Source organism: Crocodylus porosus, unplaced genomic scaffold, assembly GCF_001723895.1.
Source record: "Crocodylus porosus isolate Cpor-Errol unplaced genomic scaffold, CroPor_comp1, whole genome shotgun sequence".
NCBI lineage: Eukaryota > Metazoa > Chordata > Crocodylia > Crocodylidae > Crocodylus > Crocodylus porosus.
The window spans coordinates 8356654-8374014 of record NW_017728911.1 but is presented as its reverse complement, the minus strand read 5'-3'; the positions used below and the strand labels follow the sequence as shown (position 1 = coordinate 8374014).

The following is a 17361-nucleotide window of genomic DNA, read 5'->3' as shown; positions in this document are numbered from 1 at the left end:
CGGCCTTTGTCCCGGTGCGGCTCCGGCCGGGCCCGGAGCGCTTAGTCGCGGGGAGGAGACCCCCGGCCCGGCCTGGCCCCGCCCGTCTGCCGCCCTGTCATCCCTGGGCAAGGCCGCGCTTGGCTGCGGAGCCCCGCGGGCAGACCTGCTGCCAGACGCCGGCGGGCAGCGCCAGAGCAGCCCCGTGACCGCAGCAGGGAGCCGGAGAAAACCTTCCTTCCGCTCAGCCCTACAGCCCAGCACTTAAGTCTGGGTCTGAAGAGAAGTCTAGCCCCGGCTCCGCCGCCGCGCGGGTGCTGGCGAGCTTGGCCGGGGAGGCCTGGAGGAATGGAGCCGCCTCCTCTTTGCTCCTTCTTACATACACTGGGGCGCAAAGCACGTGTGAAAGATTTGGCAAGATTGGTCAAACAGCGCAGGATTGATAACTTTGAGCAAGCCGGGAGAGAAAATTCATGCAACTCCTATCCCAAATGGAAAACCTTCCATTATCGGCCCGCGCCTTTACTGATGAGAGGAATGTCGAACCAGTCATTAGTCAACTAAGTGAGGCTGCCCATGTGGGCTGTGCGTCGGGATAGGCCGCTCTTTGTTGCGAGGCTGTCTCCGCAGTGGTGTGCACAATGCTGCCTCTTGTTTGCCGTCATTTCAGTGATAGTCATGCCTTGAGTGGTGCCTGTAGCACTCAAGTTGCGTTGGGTGTGACAGCTGTTAATTCACCAGAAGAAATCCAGAGCTCCTGAGCGCACTGTCCTGTTCAGCTGCTCTAGATCACACCTATAGACGTTTCTGGCGTTTTGCTGCTTACACTACAACATGTTTTTGAATATCTTCTGTTTCCTCTTGCTGCCCCCTTTGTTTTTCCCTTTGCTGCCTAAGAAAACAAACTCATTCAGCTGGAGTTGTCTTATTTTTTGCATGTTTTGATAAACGAGAATATACAACTCCAAAAGAAATGGTCTGCTATGCACATCTGAATCCACTGTCCAGATTTAAGTGGAGACTTTCACCTCTTGTCTTTTGCAGACTAGATCAATAATGACTTGAGAGGCTTTTCTTTTTCTGGTTTCTGAAGTTGGAGAAAAATATATAGCAGGTGTGTTGTTTTTTTTAAATTCTGTTCTTTTCTGTGTGCAGTTCCAGAGCTAGTCTGACCACCGACATGGCAGTGAAGAACTAGGATGGTCTCAGGGTGCCCCCTTCTGAATTAGATGGTTGACCTTTCTGAGAAAAGGAGAAGAAATGATGATACTGATGTAGGGACCTCTCTGGCTGCCCATGACCTGGTGCAGGCAGCAGAACCTTTTGGAACACATGAGATGATAAGCATTTCAAACACTCAGTGACTTATCTCTGGTATCCTGGAGAAAATGGTTTTCTCAGTATCAGATCGACTGGCTGCTGCATATTGATAGATTTCATAAAGATTAGGGCTGGAAGGGGCCTCAGAAGATCTTTGAGTCCAGCCCCCTGCCCGAGGGGCAGGAAGTCAGCAGGGATCATAGGGTCCCAGCAAGATAAGCATCCAAATGCATCTTGAAGGCATTCAAAGTAGGTGCTTGAACCGCCTCCAGCGGCAGTCTGTTCCAAACCTTGGGGGTTAGACAATAAAGAAGTTCTTCCTTATGTCCAGATTCATTTCTTATGGATTAGTTTTTTTCCTTTTCTACCCCCAAAACAGACCCTTGATAGCAAGATCAGCATAAGATGTCATTTGGAAACATTTTGGAGTGCTTCTGTGAGAGAGGCAGTAGTATAACAATGCCATCTGCAATACCCAGCTGACAGATGGAAAGGAACATCATCAAAGTGAAAGAGCAGCTAAGGGTGGGTGCATGCCAGGCTGAAGGGCTCTGTTTGCCTAAATTAGCCATTTTTTGTGCAGACAGTTGGGATTTCTTTGGAGGTCTCTTGATTGATAATGGAGAATTGAGAGAGCAATAAAAGGCAGCTTTCATGAACATGCTGAGCCAAAGCTAAATAGGAAAAGTTCTGCTCCAAATTGAAGAATGAGGACTGTGCTCACTGACAAGAAGCTGCTTTCTTGACACTTTCAGCACTTCTGTCACATTTTGTCTGGGCTGATTTCATAGGTCAGAAACTTGAGAGTTCCCATCTCTCTACTGCAGGAGCCTTTTCCTCTTGTTATTTAAACCTGGTAGTATACATGGCTGTGGGCAGAAGGCAGCATGCTCTTTCCTTGGTGGAGTTTTCAAACTAAGTAGAAAGACAGAACCAAATGCACTCTGGACAACTTGGAGCAAAGTTCTGTCTTAATAATATTTTTTGTTTTCTGGTTTGTTGATGGACCTTGAAAAAGGAGATGAAAAAGCGAGGTAAGGCAGAAATTGTTCAGAAATGCACTGAAATTGGTTTTAATCAGCAATGTTATGAAATATTCCGTGCAGGTGTCTAGCATTTCCAGTTAAAACTTTCCATGCGTTTTAATCTCTCTGACTTCTATTCAAGTTGGAGGCATTGTTGGCTTGGGGCATTGGCAGGGTCATGAAGTGTCACAGCTTGAATGCATGTGTCATGTCAGTTTAAAACCACTCTGCAGCAGCTCAGATGTGGTATTTTCCCAATAATTTTTCATAAATTTGTGCAGCCACAAGGATCTGTATCTCACGTGCAAGCAGCAAACATCCAAGCACACCTCTGTAAGCCTGAAGGGTCCTGTTGGCATTTTTTTGCTGGTATGGATGAGATTAATTAATTTTTTGTGCAGCATAAAATTTTGAGTAATACCTTCAGAAAAACAACTGTAGGATTGTGTCTACGGAATCAGAGATTTCATTTTTGTAGGGGGAAATTCTTGCACTTTTTTTAGTGTGTTTACACTCTCCAGCATTTCATATCCTTTTCTGCTGAATACCAGGTTTTTAAAGTAAAGTTAATGGTTAGTTTTGTTAAGTATTGAAGGACTGTTGGTGGTATAACAATATTTCCTGCCAAAACTAAATAGGTTCATTTGGAATCTAGTCTTTGCCTCTTCCGTTGTGGTGCAGTAAAATGAGTTGATCAGAATCGTATATTCCAATGTTTGCAGATTGCTGTGGGGCTACAAAGAGTACAAAAGACTAAGTTTGGGAAATATTCAAAGCCTAGTGAAATATGATTAGAATGGAAATACAATTGACAAAATGTAAGGTTTATTTTAAATTGATAAAGGAAAAAGAATAACTTTACAAAACAGAGTTGCTAACTAGGTATTGTTTAAATTTCTTTATTTATAAACCCTTTCAGTCGAAGTGGAAGAATTTTCAAGGATAGCATGTTATTGGATCTGACTCTGACTGCTGGTTGTTTTTCCGTAGATAAATTAGTTACACTGCTCCCTATTCATTTGGGTAGGTGGCAGCGTCCTGCCATGCTGTGTTTTTTGGTATTGCAGTCTTGAACTTGTAAGCAGTGCCAAGACAAATATACTGTAAAAGCACATGTACGCAGACTTTAACCTCTGCTTTCTGTCTCATCTCAGCTCCTCATTCTCCTTCTCTTATCCCCATCAGTTCTAGTTTCCTGCTTCTTCTTGTGATATAAGATCCTGGTTTGTTCCTCCTTCTCTTAGTCTAATTTCGAGGGGGAAAATAGCCCCTATAGACAACTAGAACATGCTCAATATTGAATCCTCGATTTTCATGTGGCCAGACATTTTTCCCCACCCACAGGTAATGTCCAGACAAGTGCAGCACTATGGTATGTGGTGCCACAGACCACATACTGCATGTTCAGGTGGTCTCTGTGCTGCAAGGGAGCAGTGTGGGATGTCCAGGGATCAAAAAAACTCACAGGGGAAAAAGAAAAGGTGGAGCATGCACTGATCAAAATTGGAGTTGGGCTGTGTGGAGTCATGTTCCGGCTGCTGGCCAGGCTCCAAGTGGCAAGATCACTGCTACTGTACCCCCGGGGGGCCCCCAGGACACGAGGTAGGGCTGCTGGGGCCAGCTCAGTGCTGGCTCCAGCCTTCCCTACCCCACCTAGAGTAACTTGTTGTGTACCAGGGGGCATGTAGCGCTGGTGTTCCCTGGGGACAACTAGTGGTGGCATAAAGTGACTCATTTCTAGTTGTCCCCAAAAACCAAATGTCCATGTTTGTGTGGACATGGCCACAGAGTCCAATTGAGTTCAGTGACACTGGGTACACCTACATGTGCGTTTTACTGTGGAGCAGACTGATTAGCTCTGTAGCAAAGTGTCACTATCTATACATGCACTGGTATTAGGGCATAGCAAGTTAATTAACTCCACCATAAGATAGTACCATCAGGGACAGTGATGTCTTATGGCAGAGTTATTAACTGCAGTAAAACGCACATGTAAGTGCTGACCCGGGTGTAAACTGTGCCCAGTCAGCTCAGCCAGCAGGGCCAGACTCCTGCCTGCCCCCTACCCACATGATTCTGCATGTTTGACACTTGAGTGGCGGCATCAGGCAGCAGAGAGGTTGGGTGAGGCTCAACTGACCCCACTGAGCCTGCTGCCTGCCCGGGTCTGCTCTGCCCTGGCTCAAACGTGCTTCTGCCCTGGGTGCACATGTAGACGGTGTGCCTGGGAGCAGTATGCTGTAGCTCATACAGCTCCGGAGTTTACTCCTTTGCATGTACAGATGCACCCACTGAGGTCGCACGTAAGCATTTGTGGGACTGGAGCCTATGATTGCAACCAAGTTCCATTATTCTGTTTTTGTTGACCTATAACTTTGTGTTGGAAAATTGGAGTTGCCTGAAAATTGTAAGCCTGACTTTGAAGTTAAAGGAGAAAATATTTGTGGTACATTCTCACATTTTTTCAGTTAAAAGTCACACAAATCAGATTCAAAGCCCTGGTGGCTTATAGGTCTCTGGGTTTCTGCAGCTAAAAAATTCCTTAAAAGCTCATGCACTGACTATATTTGGAAAAGGTAGTGTAGAAATAAGTGAAAATTATTCATTTTTTGTACTGTTTTGTTTTGGACCCATTCTTCCATTAAAGTCAGGATAGATGACATGCTCTGTGTATGATAGCATGTTAACGTCTGGCTCAGCCTAAAAAGGATACAAGGACATTTATATATTACCTCTTTGACTCAAGGATTAGAGGCGCGTGTTTCTTGAGCTGAAGAACCATAGTTCTATTCTTTTATCAATAGTTTTGTGTTCTGTGGAAATGAGGTAACCTCTCTACGTTTAGTGTTCAGTCCTACCTTAATCTTTAGATGACTTGCCAAAGGTTATACAGGCAGCTTGTTGTAGATGCAGCTCTGATCTGGTTGGTGGACCCAGAGCTTATACATTAGAGTGACTCTTATATAGATTATTCCAAATTTCATTATAGGTGTCTTAACTATAATCAGTCTAATTATGCTCACCTGCCTTTCTCAAGTCCTTCAACATGTACTGGTGGAAAAGCAGTAGGTAAATGCAAAGCATTTGTATTAGTCTATTTTTAGGCAGCTTCATTAACTTGGTTGGAAGGCAGCATGACCTAGTAGGTTGGATGCCTGCTTTGGAACTAACCAGAACAGTTTCTACTCTTTTATCTGACATTTTAATGTAAGACTTATTAGCGCTCTTACCAATATTTGGTGTGAAGGTAGACCCTATTAGTTAAAACTTGCTCAACATCACTCACTCCCTTATGTAGTGACATCACTTTCTGTCTAGTTAAACTTTTAAAAATACTTCCTAATTTTTCTCAGTTTTTTTTACTCTAGGTGGGCGTGTGTGGCATGCCTACAACTTTTATTTCATGGTGGAATACAAGTTATATGTGTATTTGCTTACAACACATATTGCATACTTGATGTGTGTGATTTAGAGACAGCATAAGTTTAGATGTTCTTGGATGCAAGGGGTTTCTTATTTTTTTTTTTGTAGATGACTTTATCACAGTCTTTAAATGATTTGTCAAATAAAATCTTGTTCTAAAACTGCTCTCTTTTCAGAATATTAAATTTAAATGACTCAACTGAAACATGTCACATTTTTATCCATTTATATCTAGTTGAAATATCACAAATCTGCTAGATAGTTAACTGGCTTATAGAAGTTGGCAGATTTTCTACTACATTGCAATCAGATACTGTTTTAACTTTCCTGTAAAATAGCACATTTTAGAGGCCCTGAGCCTACCAGCAGGCAGACCCCTTGTGCTAGGTTGAGCAGTGTTTACATCACTGAGATTTTGTGCCAGTACAAATGTCTGTGTCTAGGTAAGGTTCCAGGATCTGGTCCTGGTATGGTTAATAACTTTGGTTGGTTGTTTTCTGCTTCATTTGTTAAATAAAAGATTTTAATCCAGGGGACTCTTGACTTAATGGGCAACAGTCTGAGCTGTATCTTTTTGACTCAGACTGTTGCCTATTACAGTTTTAGGGGGGAGAGAATTGAGAGTCTGCAATAAATGGAAAGTTGGGTTCTTCTCCTGTTGATAGCCCAATACTGCCTTACCTCCAAAAGAAAAAAAGTTGTGGCATCAGATTACTAGGGGATTCATAGAATTCCTTTCCTTTAGCTTTGGGGAGTTCTTGAGAATAGCAGTGAAATACTATCTTTGCTTTAGTTTTCACTGATCTGTCTGATTTTATCTTGTGTTTTGATCATTTTCTGCATTTACTGTTTTTTCAATTGTACGCTACAGTTCTCTAAACTATTTGTCTTCCTTCATGCCTTGGAAGTATTTTTAATGGTTTTTTTTAATTTAAACACAATTTAAGAACTTTTAAAACCTGAAGTAACTGCTTGCACTAGCAAGAATTAGAGATCAGCACATACCTTCAGATACAGACTGTTCAGAATGTGATGGAGAAGCAGGCAATAACAGAAGTACAAATAAAATATTTTATTTTTAGTTGTTAGATTGAATTGATGTTAAAATACATTAGTTTGCCTCTAGTCAAATATATAACACGCATTAAACTTTTTCTTGTTGCAAATTTTGGATGGGGATGTAAACTATGAAAGGCAGAGGGGGAACTAATCACTGACATTCTGATTTGAAATGTTCTACCAAGTTTGCTTGTTCTGTAGAAAACCTCATGAATTGCCAGAAAATACAGCAGCTGTACGTAGTGAAAAATAACTGTTGCATCTATTGGGAGAGCAATCTATTGCTGTTAATGATGGTTAAGTGACCTTTTTCCCTAGTCTGAAGAAAAAAAGCCCCCACACATAACCCCTCCCTCTGATTGTGCATGTGTCCTCCTGTTAGTAATATCTAACTTATGTTTGCCCTGTTTTTTGCTATTTGTTTAACCACTTCCTCAGGAACTAGTACTACTGTTTACTGTGAGTTAAATTTTCACCTAATTTCAAGGGGCTCTTCCACCCGCCACCCGCCCCCAGGGTCTGTACATCCAGTATCTCAGTTAAAGAATGCAAACAAATATGGAACTTGCATCTTTCCATTTCCAAGTTCTTGAAGTATGAAACTTCTAATTACATAATCACAAAATACCAGGGCTTCAAGCAGCATGGGTTGAGTGCAGCACAGGAAGTGAATTGTAGGCAATGTTAATGTATTATTTCTGAGGACCATGCTTCAATGTTATCGTGTTCCTGAAACTTTAGTATCTTACTTTATTTATTCTAGGGAAAAAGTGTTCACCTATTTTTGTATTTCTTTTTAGTTCTTATGCAGAAGTTATTTGGCAGTTCTGTATTAAGTATGATGTTTTCCTTATGAAGTTGACTGTGGCCAACTGGGAAAGTTCTTACATCAGACTAAGCAGTGTTTACAGTAACGAAGAGTAAATATCAGGAAATATTGCAAATGTTCTGTAGTGCATGAGTGTCTAAATATTAATCACTTTCATGAGTGCGTGAGAACAGGAAAAGAGAATCTGGTATGAGATTTTTTTCTGACAGGACTTAATCATTGTTCTGCTTTTTATGGTGAAGGCTGATGGCAAAAGAAATTAGACTGTGTTTCACTTTTGAGATCGATATAAGAATGCTGGTTTATTCTTCAAACCCCATTCTTGGCCTGTATCTTTGTAGGAAGACTCAGCCAGGTACATTGAATTCACAGTGCAGTGACTTGTCACAAGGGCATATGATATGAAAAGAACAGTCAACTCGTTTTTGGGCAGTTAGTAATATCCTCTGTGAAACTAGTTTTCCCTGCAAATGTGTTCCTTCCACAGTAGAGACATTAATTTGCCTTTGTCTTTCTTTCTCTTTCCTTTTCCTTGTGAAATGGGTGTTAACAAAAACAAAATTGTTTTAAATAGTCTAATTAAAATAATTTCCCCTTTCTGCCTGATTTCACTTGACTGATGTTGCAAAGAGTTTTGTGTTGGGGGACTTAGGCATCTTTGGAGAACTAGTAGGATTCTCATGGGGGCTCCAAGTGGACATACCTTCCCATGTCATGGTGGCTATTGGAAGATCAACGCCTTAAGTGGTATCCGTAATGCCATTTTACTAGTTCATCATTTGCCCAGAGGGTCTCAAGGAACACCACAGTAGAAAAGACTTGAAGTTGCTGATTAATGTTTTCGCTTGTTGCAATTTTAGTACTTTTAGTGCTTTTCCATTACACTTCCATGTGAAGTTTTATGTGAATATCTATGCTGAGTATCTTTACAAAGTAGAAACTCTCTATACTACATGAGATTACACTTACATTAATTATGCTACAGACCCAGATTCTGTAACCTAGTGTGTAGGTAGACTGTGGGGCTCGGTGTAGAAAGCAACATAAGGGTTCATGTGAATGGGTATCCTTGCTGGGTGGGTACCTGAGTGTACCACTCCTTTCAGTACAAATTCTTTTCCAGGGAAGATAGGAGTGGCAAACTGGGATGGTGAGAACTGAGACTTGGCAAAAGCATCCAACTCAGATGCAGAACACATCATTGCAGTTTGCTAAAGGTTTTTAATTAATTTTTTTTTCTATACTACATATTTAGATTAGCCAAGAAAATAAAATAAAAACTCTGACTTGCTTTGGAAAAAATGAAAATATTAATTGAAAAAGTAATCATTCCCTAGTTCTTAAAATATTGTATAAGCTGTTATGATGAGTTTTTTTTTGAGTAAATGTAGCCTGAGTTTATTCACTGCCAGTCTTATTTTAATGCAACCTAAAAATATAGCCTTGATTTATTGATAGCATGGGAACATTGATACAAACTTTATTCGCACACTGAAAATGTAAGTGAATAAATTCTATATGAAGATGATTAAATACCAGCATTTCTTTTATTGAGGCAGATGTTCTCCTTTGAAGGGATACTGCCAGGTTGCTTGTATCAGTAAAGGAATCAAATTTGAAAGATTACAGACATTACATTCTGTAGTATTAAGGGGTTTTTTTCTAATTTTTATTGGTACCAGAAGTGGTGATGATGAAGGAAGCAGTTGTTTGGGCTGAAGGGTTTGAAGCCAATTAACTATTTCAGACCACAAGAACAGAATTTGTCATTTAAAAAAATCAATGGTAAATTGAAAAATAAGCTTTCATGTAGAGTTACTAACATTGCAGCCTCATGTTGGCATGAGACCTAGAAAAAACTTTTCTCGTACATTTTCAAAGCAGCACATACATTTGCCAACTCTCCATCAAGTTAATTAGGATGATGTTTGTGGCTAAAATTCCTTCTTAGTATTTTGAAAATTTCCCTTTCCTTTCTTCCCATCTTCTTAAACAAAACTTTTATTATACTTGTTCCACTAGGACTGACTTTATTCACTTTTTGAATCCAAAACAAATAAATCTTATAGGCATGTATATAGTCCAATATAGGTTGCTTATATGGGTATCTGGGTGCTTAAAACCTGGAATCCATCACCAGATATAAAAGGTTAATTTTATAAAATTCTGGCATTCTCCTTGGCCGTCTTTTCAGTCCAGTTCTATGTATGTTAGTGCCTGTCTGGATACTGCTCATCTGACTTTGTCTTGATTGTAAATATTACTACTTATTTCAGCATTAACTGACCCCTGCTAAATGTAAAGTGATTTGTATGTCCTTTTGCCGCCAGTACTACTTGCATATATGCTTGTAGCTACCTCTGTCACTTGAGGTATTACTTGTTTGTTATAGATGCATGTTCTGATTGCACGTTTGTTATGAATGAAATAAGGGAAGGTCTGGTGCCATTAATACAATCAGTGGTGGTAGTTTCAAGTCCCCTATGGGGGGGAGGGACCATGGTGAGCGATAAAATAAGACAGGTTTTGGAGTAATCTGTTTTCAGCTGTTTAGCTCACCACAAGAAAGGTGCTGCCAACTTTTAATTCCAACAGGTCCAGTGGGAACCTTACAACAGCATTTGTTTGAATAAGTATGGGAGCCCATCAGTACAAGGAGCAGGTGCTCTGTCTAGCCAGTGGGAGTAGCATTAAGAGTTTTAATAACCAATCATTAGACTTAAGTCACTATGAGCTAGGTCAGTAGTTCTCAACTGTTTAAGATTCAAGGGACCCCTTGATAACTTTTTGGAATTTAGTGGCACCCCATTTAAAGAATAACTTATATGTATAGCACTTCTTACACCCTGGGGCATGCTTAAAAGGATGTTGTGGGGTGGCAGGATGGGTAGGGCACCCCTGAGAGCATGGCAGGGGATAATGAACAGCTGGAGCAGCAGGGGCTGCTCAGTGGGGCAGATTGTGGAGCTTGCGAGTGGGTCATTAGACCCTTGGGCTAAGTACAGTCAAAAAGCCCGAGGCTGAATCGATTCAACCTTTGGAGGTTAGTTTAAGCTGCACGGATTGAACTGATAAGCAAGTGACTAGACATTCACTTTTTATTCCAGAAATGCAGCCACATGCCTGCAGTGACTCAGGCCAGAAGCCAGGGGGCACTAGAGCATGCAGTCCCTGCTCGGCTGGCGCAGTTTGGGCCAAGGCTAGTGCACCCTCCCTGCAAGGGGGGGAGGGAGGTTTCTGGGTCAGGTACAAAACATCCTGGGATGCAGGGGGACAGTTAATTTGAATCTTGAAGGGAACTGGAACAGAACTTTAATAAACTGATTTAACCTAAATCAGTTGAGTCTGATACTACATCCATCCAGATTTATCTTAAACCAGTTTCAGCCATGAAACTGAACTTCTGTTGTTTTACAGAATTGAACTGGTTTCTGATCACTTACACTGGTTTATGTGTAATTTCTGTTCCTAGCCCTGAAAGAGGCAGCTTATCCTGGGGGAGGCTAAAGGGGGTGACACCAGTCACTGGTGCAGAATCAAAATGGGGGTGGCAGGGACAGGACTCTTCCATGCCCCGTTTTCTACAGTCTGCCCACTCTTTGCCTCCAGTCTATACTTGATGAGATGAATGTAACCCCTGCTCCTCTAGCTGTTTGAATGAGGGGCCATTCTCCATGGCCCCTCCCAGCAGTTCCTGGAGTATGGGAGGAGTGGGGGGGAAGGAGCTAGGCTGAAAAAGCATGGCCCCATGTCTGCCCACCCACAGCAGAGAGAGCTTCTCAGAGCACAGGGGTAGTTGGCTCAGTGGGTGTGCTTTCAGCATCACTTGCTCCTCTGCTCCCAGAGCTGGTGGGAGAGGCTGTGAGGAGTGCAGCGTGGTGTCTGGGGCAGGCGCATAGTGTGTGGTATGTGGCTGAGCCAGTGTTTACTGCCTCTTTCAGGGGCCAGGTACTGTGGCACTCCTCAGAGGATCTTGTGACGCCCTGGGGTGCCACAACATGCTGGTTGAAAATCATTGAGGTAGATCAACAAATGGATTTAGACATCTGTTTCCTCTTTAATTTCTGTTGTACTCACCACAAAGTCTGAAATGTAGTCCACAAAACCTCTGTCAGTTGCTGCCTCGCTCTGAAAGTTCCCAAGTCCCCAGACACCTTGATTTTTACCTGCGGAGTTCTCTAGGTGGGCAGGCGTCCTTGGTAGTGGAGTACTCAGTCTTTTCTGGGGAGGTTTTTCTAGTTTATAATGGCTAACTATAGATTTATTGACCAGAAAGCGCTAGAGTGTGTAACTCTAGCTGAGTGGCTTGGACATTTATCTGTTTTATGGTCCTTATTCCAGTGACTGTTTACTCACTTTTACTCCCTTTATCAGTCATTTGAGTAAGGACTGGAATCCAGGTTTCTCTTCCCCTCTCCTCCCATCCCAGGTGAGTGTCCTAACCAAAGAGGGTACGCTCACTCATGATATAGTTCTCTTGTCCAGTCAGTCTAATTATTCATGGGAAATGAAACCTGGGTATTTCCTTGTGATTACAGAATAGCCTAGAGCCCTGTGGCTTGGGTGGTTGAAGGATGTGCATTTAAATATCCTGAGGCTGAGGAGGAGGATGAAAGGGGATCTTTCACATTCCAGGTGAGCATGACACACGTTGTCAAGGTTTTGAAATTAGGTTTCAAGTTGGGCTGCTCCTAACTCCAAGAGAAGATTCCAACTTGTGAATTCCAGGGGGAGGGATGTACCACCTTGCAGCCAAAATAAATGCACTTAAGTCCCAGAGAAGGGCAAGGTTGAAGACCCACTTCTCATTGCTGTTTATTATTGCCTGGTGTGGGGTCCTCCTTGGCATGTTGTCTTTTGTGGATCCCTTCCTGGCTGCCTGGCTCTTCCTGTGTGTTGTGCAGGATCGAAGGCGCTTAGATTGAGACTGTGGATTTCACTGTGGTGGCAAGGCACCACATGTTGAGCACTAACTAGAGTGCTCAGTGGTGTGGCACCCGAGTCCTTTTGTGGATTTATATTTATGTTGCTAAAGAAAAGCAAGTCAAGAAGCTAACAGACCTGGATAGTAATCTCAACTGTGATGCTGATTTATTGTGAGACTTTTGGTAAGTCACTGACCTACCTGTAGCTCAGTTTTTCTAGTCTGTAACGTAAGGACGAGACTTTGCAGAGTGTTCTGAGAGTCTTGAATGGTGGAAGGCCTCTTTCCTACTTCAGGGCAGTTTCCAGAATTTCCATGAAAGTGATAAAAACTTTAATTGTCATTAAGGCATGTGAATGAAAATTTTTCTTTCCACCGCCTCTGATTACTTCTCTTTCATCACCTGCCAAGTTTTTTCATTTGCAACTCTTGTCTGTCTTTATCTCCTAAGTCTGTAGAAATGCTACTAGAGAAAGATCTTGGCCTAGTTTCCTGGGCCTGATGGGTCTATCCTGTGACACGTCATCATGTGTCAGACAACACAGCTGCTGTTTCACATTTTGTCCTGTAAGCTGTTACTCCTTTTCCCCTGAAGGGCTGCTGCAGTTGGAGTCAGCCAAGCTCTCTTTATTGTGTTGCAGGTTTCGCATGTCAGAGCAGTAAATGTTCTGAGAAAGAGATAGAACTGCTCTACTGTATTGCCAGATCTTGGCAAAACAGAGCAGTGGATGACTAATCAATGCTATAAGATTACAAATACAGGGAAGAAAAGGAGATCTAATTGAGTGTCCAGAATATTTTAATACTGTTCTCATCATGTAATTTTCCCTGCAGATCCAATGCACCTGGTTGTCTCAAAGACATAGTCTCTATGGGGAGATTTATAGACATTCTGGCATCATAATTACACTGCTGTAGTTATACCAGAGTAACTCCCATTGTGGACACTCTTACTTGGGGCAACAGTGAAACTTTTTTCAGTGTAATTTAGGTCAATTTAGTGGTGTACTGCATCAGCACAAATGAAACTGAAAGAAGTCGGCTGTGGTTCCAAGTAAGAGTATGGACACTGGGAGTTATACCAGTGTAACTATAGTCACATGGTTATACCTGTACAGTGATTCTAGGAAATTCCCTTGCTTAGCAAGGTTTAAGCTGTTTTGAAAAGGATGTAGGACCAGGAAAGGTCTCAATGATTTTAATCTTGTTCCTGTTCAGACTGTATCTGTGCCCTGTAAAATAATGGCTGAACTATATACTTATTCCAGTGTTACTCTTATTCCAGTATTTTGTGGCTTTGCCTTACTTTTATGACATCAGCAAGAAACTATAACTTCAAAAACCTAGATGGAAATTCATATCTGTATTAACTGTGGCCTTAGATGATTTCTATTCATTCTTACTTTCAGAACAGCCAGTTTGAGTTCATTACATATAAGGATTATTGTCAAATGCTTTTTTGGGTACTGCATCATGTAGGTTCTTAACTTGGCTACCTTACAAGGGCAATTTCCTGTTTGTCTCCTGCTCTTCCTGCTCCTTTTTTCCTTTTGCCTGCATGTCTGAATTAGGCAGTGTGCTGTTTAAACAAAACTATTAGTTTGGGGTTTTGTTTATATACAACGCATACTTTGTAACTTTCCTACAGAGAGAGCCTGGAACTCTGTGCTGTATGGGAGTCAAGTCTTCCACTGGTATTCTTGCTTCATTGGAATGCATTTGAAGGCTGAATGGGCTTACTAAATTTGCAAGACCCAGAGTGCTCACTGCAGAAACCTTCAGCTCGAGACATGGGTACCCTGTGATGAGCCTGCACTGCCCAGCTTGCGTGGAGTGGAATTCACTATTTCTGCCACACCTCTGGGATAATAAAGAAAATGGAAGTCTAAAAGCCTGGGCAAACAATCAAATAAAACCTATTTCTCAGTGTTCTGAAATTCTGTGTAGATGACGGTGCAAGTCTGTGCATATTCTGTTACATTTATTTACTCCTTGGCAGAGGGAGCATTGCTTCTTTCTTTATTTGCAAAATGCCTTACCACTTTGGGTACTACGTAAACAACTGAGGCACACCAGGTTCTTTGGGTAAATCTAGTATCGTTTATTAGACTCACATAGGTAGTTGGAAAAAATCTTCTTTGCAAGTTTTCGGGTACAAGTACCTGAAATAATTGATTCATTGTCAGGTTTCACTTGTACTAATGACTGTAAAAGACAGTATTTCCCTTATTATCTGCTAAAATAATGATTGCAACACTTCTGAGCCAGCTGATAGTGATGTAAAATGGCAAATGATATGCTATTTAGAGCAGCATCATAAAATGTTATCTAGTCACTTGATGCCATACTTAACAATATAGCAATATGGAGCACTTGTGTTTGCTGTAGTGGCAGCTTTAGTTCAAGCTTTCAGCATAACCAAGGTTCTTTAGCTTATTTAATAGAAAATAATTCAATATAAAATAGCTAAGGTGCATTGAACTATGACTGCTCAGCTACACGCTCACTTAAATGTCTCAAGTAAGCTGCTTGTAGGACATAGCACTATTGTAGATTAATTTGGGAGACTTGTTGTCTCCAGTATGTTTAAAATGGCACTAGAACTGCGTTCAACTCAGTCACTTCCCACTGAGTCAAGATGTATTAGGAAAAAAAGTGATGTTTTTGTTTTTTCCAAAATCCTGAAGTTGATTTTGGTAAATCATGGGGCACCTGTTGAGTAGTAGTAACTTTATTTAGAACTGAGGAGGAATTTGTCATGATCTTTTATTTTAAAACAACCAGGCTTCTCAATAAAATATGTCTAGTCTCTGTGCCCTTATTATTAAATTTAGTGTCTTTATGGGCTGTGCCTTAGCTCAGAGGATTGAAGTGCATGTCTTTGAAATTTAGGCATGGTAATTCGGTGTTAACGTCACTGTAAGTCTTCAAGTAACCGTTTTTTGTTTTATTTGAAGGCCTTTTACACAGTGGACCCAAATCCCAAACTGAAGTCTCCACAAACCAATAATAAAAAATACTCCTTAGATTATTGACCATCATGCTTTTTGGTGATGTTTTGACTCCCTAGTCTGGACTGAGGAAAGCACTGAATCCCCAAGATTTAAACACAAATCGCTGATTGATATGAAAGCCATTATGTCAGTCTCAGAAAAATAAAGAATGTAAATCTTTAACACCTGTTAATGCAGTAGGGGCTGATCTTTTTTGGTAGGTATGTCACAAATTAATCTCACACTCTCCTGGAACTCTGCTCTAATTCCCTTCCCTTGGAAGATCTGTGCTCTGCCATCTGCTCCCTCCCTGTTTGGCCATGTGCCACACACACAATCTGGCCATGCAACTTTTGGCACATGTGCCTGAAGTTGTCCCTGCTTTAAGGAATGATTTTTGTAATCCCTAGAATATGGGGATCCCTAGACTACAATACTGTTTAGAGGTGCAGCGATACATTGGTCTGATGTCAGATCGGTACTGACATGAAGAAAAATGGCTGCATCGGAAATCAGCCCGATGCAGCCAATAATTTGGCTGATAAATGCTCGTGCATGTGCACAGCCACAGCACAGCACTTGGGCAGGGAGGAGCAGAGCTGCGTGCAGCTGGTGAGTCAGTTGTGGTGGAAGCGGGGGGAAAAGGGGTGTGTGGGGGGCTGATCAATGCTCCCCATGGTGAGGGAGGGGGCAGGTGCTGCCCAGGCAGGGCAGGGTGTGGGACAGAGCTGCAGCTCCTTGGGGTGGCCAGGGGTGCTCCTGCTGCTGCTTGCATGCCAGGAGGGCATGGGGGGGATGTGTGCCCCTATATATGTGCAGGGTGGGGTGGGTGGGCTAGAGCTAGGGCTGCACTAGGCTCTTCTTGGGAAGGGCTACAGAGGAGACTGCAGCCACCCGAAATTTCGCTGTAGCCCTGCTTCCAACACTGCTGCTGGCTCAATGCCCTGCCTCCACCCACATGCCAGGAAGAGCCAGGGCTGCACCGGGTGCACAGCGGCAGTGGTGCTAGGAGCGGGGCTGTCCTGAAATTTGGGGTGGCTCTAGTTACCTCCATAACCCCTGTCCCAAGCCCAGTCCCTGCTGACAAGAACTTGGTGCATCTCTGGCTCCAACCCACAGCTGCAGTCTGCTCTGCCCTCTGCAGATCTGGGGCACGCATTTGTCCCCTCGTGCCCTCCTGGGGTGCAAGCAGCAGTGAGAGCTGCCCCCCTGCCCTGGGGAGCCGCGAAGCTCCATCCTGTGTCCCGCCCCACCCCAGTTGGGCAGCACCTGCTCCTGCCCTCACCATGGGGGGTCTTGATCTCCCCCTTCCCCTTCCACCACAATGGACTTACCAGCTGCATGTAACTATATTGGAAATCAGATCGGTATGGGCCAGTATGCCTCCTTAAACATTGGCTATCAGTATTGGCCACCCAAATCACTATTGGTGTACCCCTAGTACTATTGGTGGCAGCTACAATCTTGATCTCTGCTTATCTTCATAGGGTTACTTCCTTCTAATCTTTTGGATTCCTTTTTTTATCTTGTAGAAGATGAACCTTTTCTTAACCCTGCTATTTTAGAATGTTGTAGTTTATGTTAAAATATGGGTTTGTAAATCTTACTTTTAATGAGGGATGTTCTTTCATATGAAAGGTGGAGCAATGTTGACAGAGACATTTGAAATTGCAGTGTCTAGAATTAAGAAGACTCGCTGCATTTGTGCTGGCATTATAACCAAGCATAAGTATCAACTTTATATTTAAATATGCCATGAACTGCAGGTGTGAACATTTGTCTAATGTGGTTTAGCCCGGTGCATGCATG

General features: G+C 42.4%; 1 protein-coding gene across 1 annotated transcript in view; it reads left to right on the top strand.

Annotated features, from left to right (window-relative positions):
* Positions 1-1846: 1846 nt before the first annotated feature.
* Positions 1847-17361, top strand: part of USP3 (ubiquitin specific peptidase 3) — a 53894-nt gene continuing 38379 nt past the window's right edge. The window contains exon 1 of the mRNA XM_019533393.1: positions 1847-2333. Within this exon, the coding sequence (XP_019388938.1) occupies positions 2321-2333 (13 nt within the window). The 5' untranslated portion in view covers positions 1847-2320. The remainder of the gene's footprint in view (positions 2334-17361) is intronic.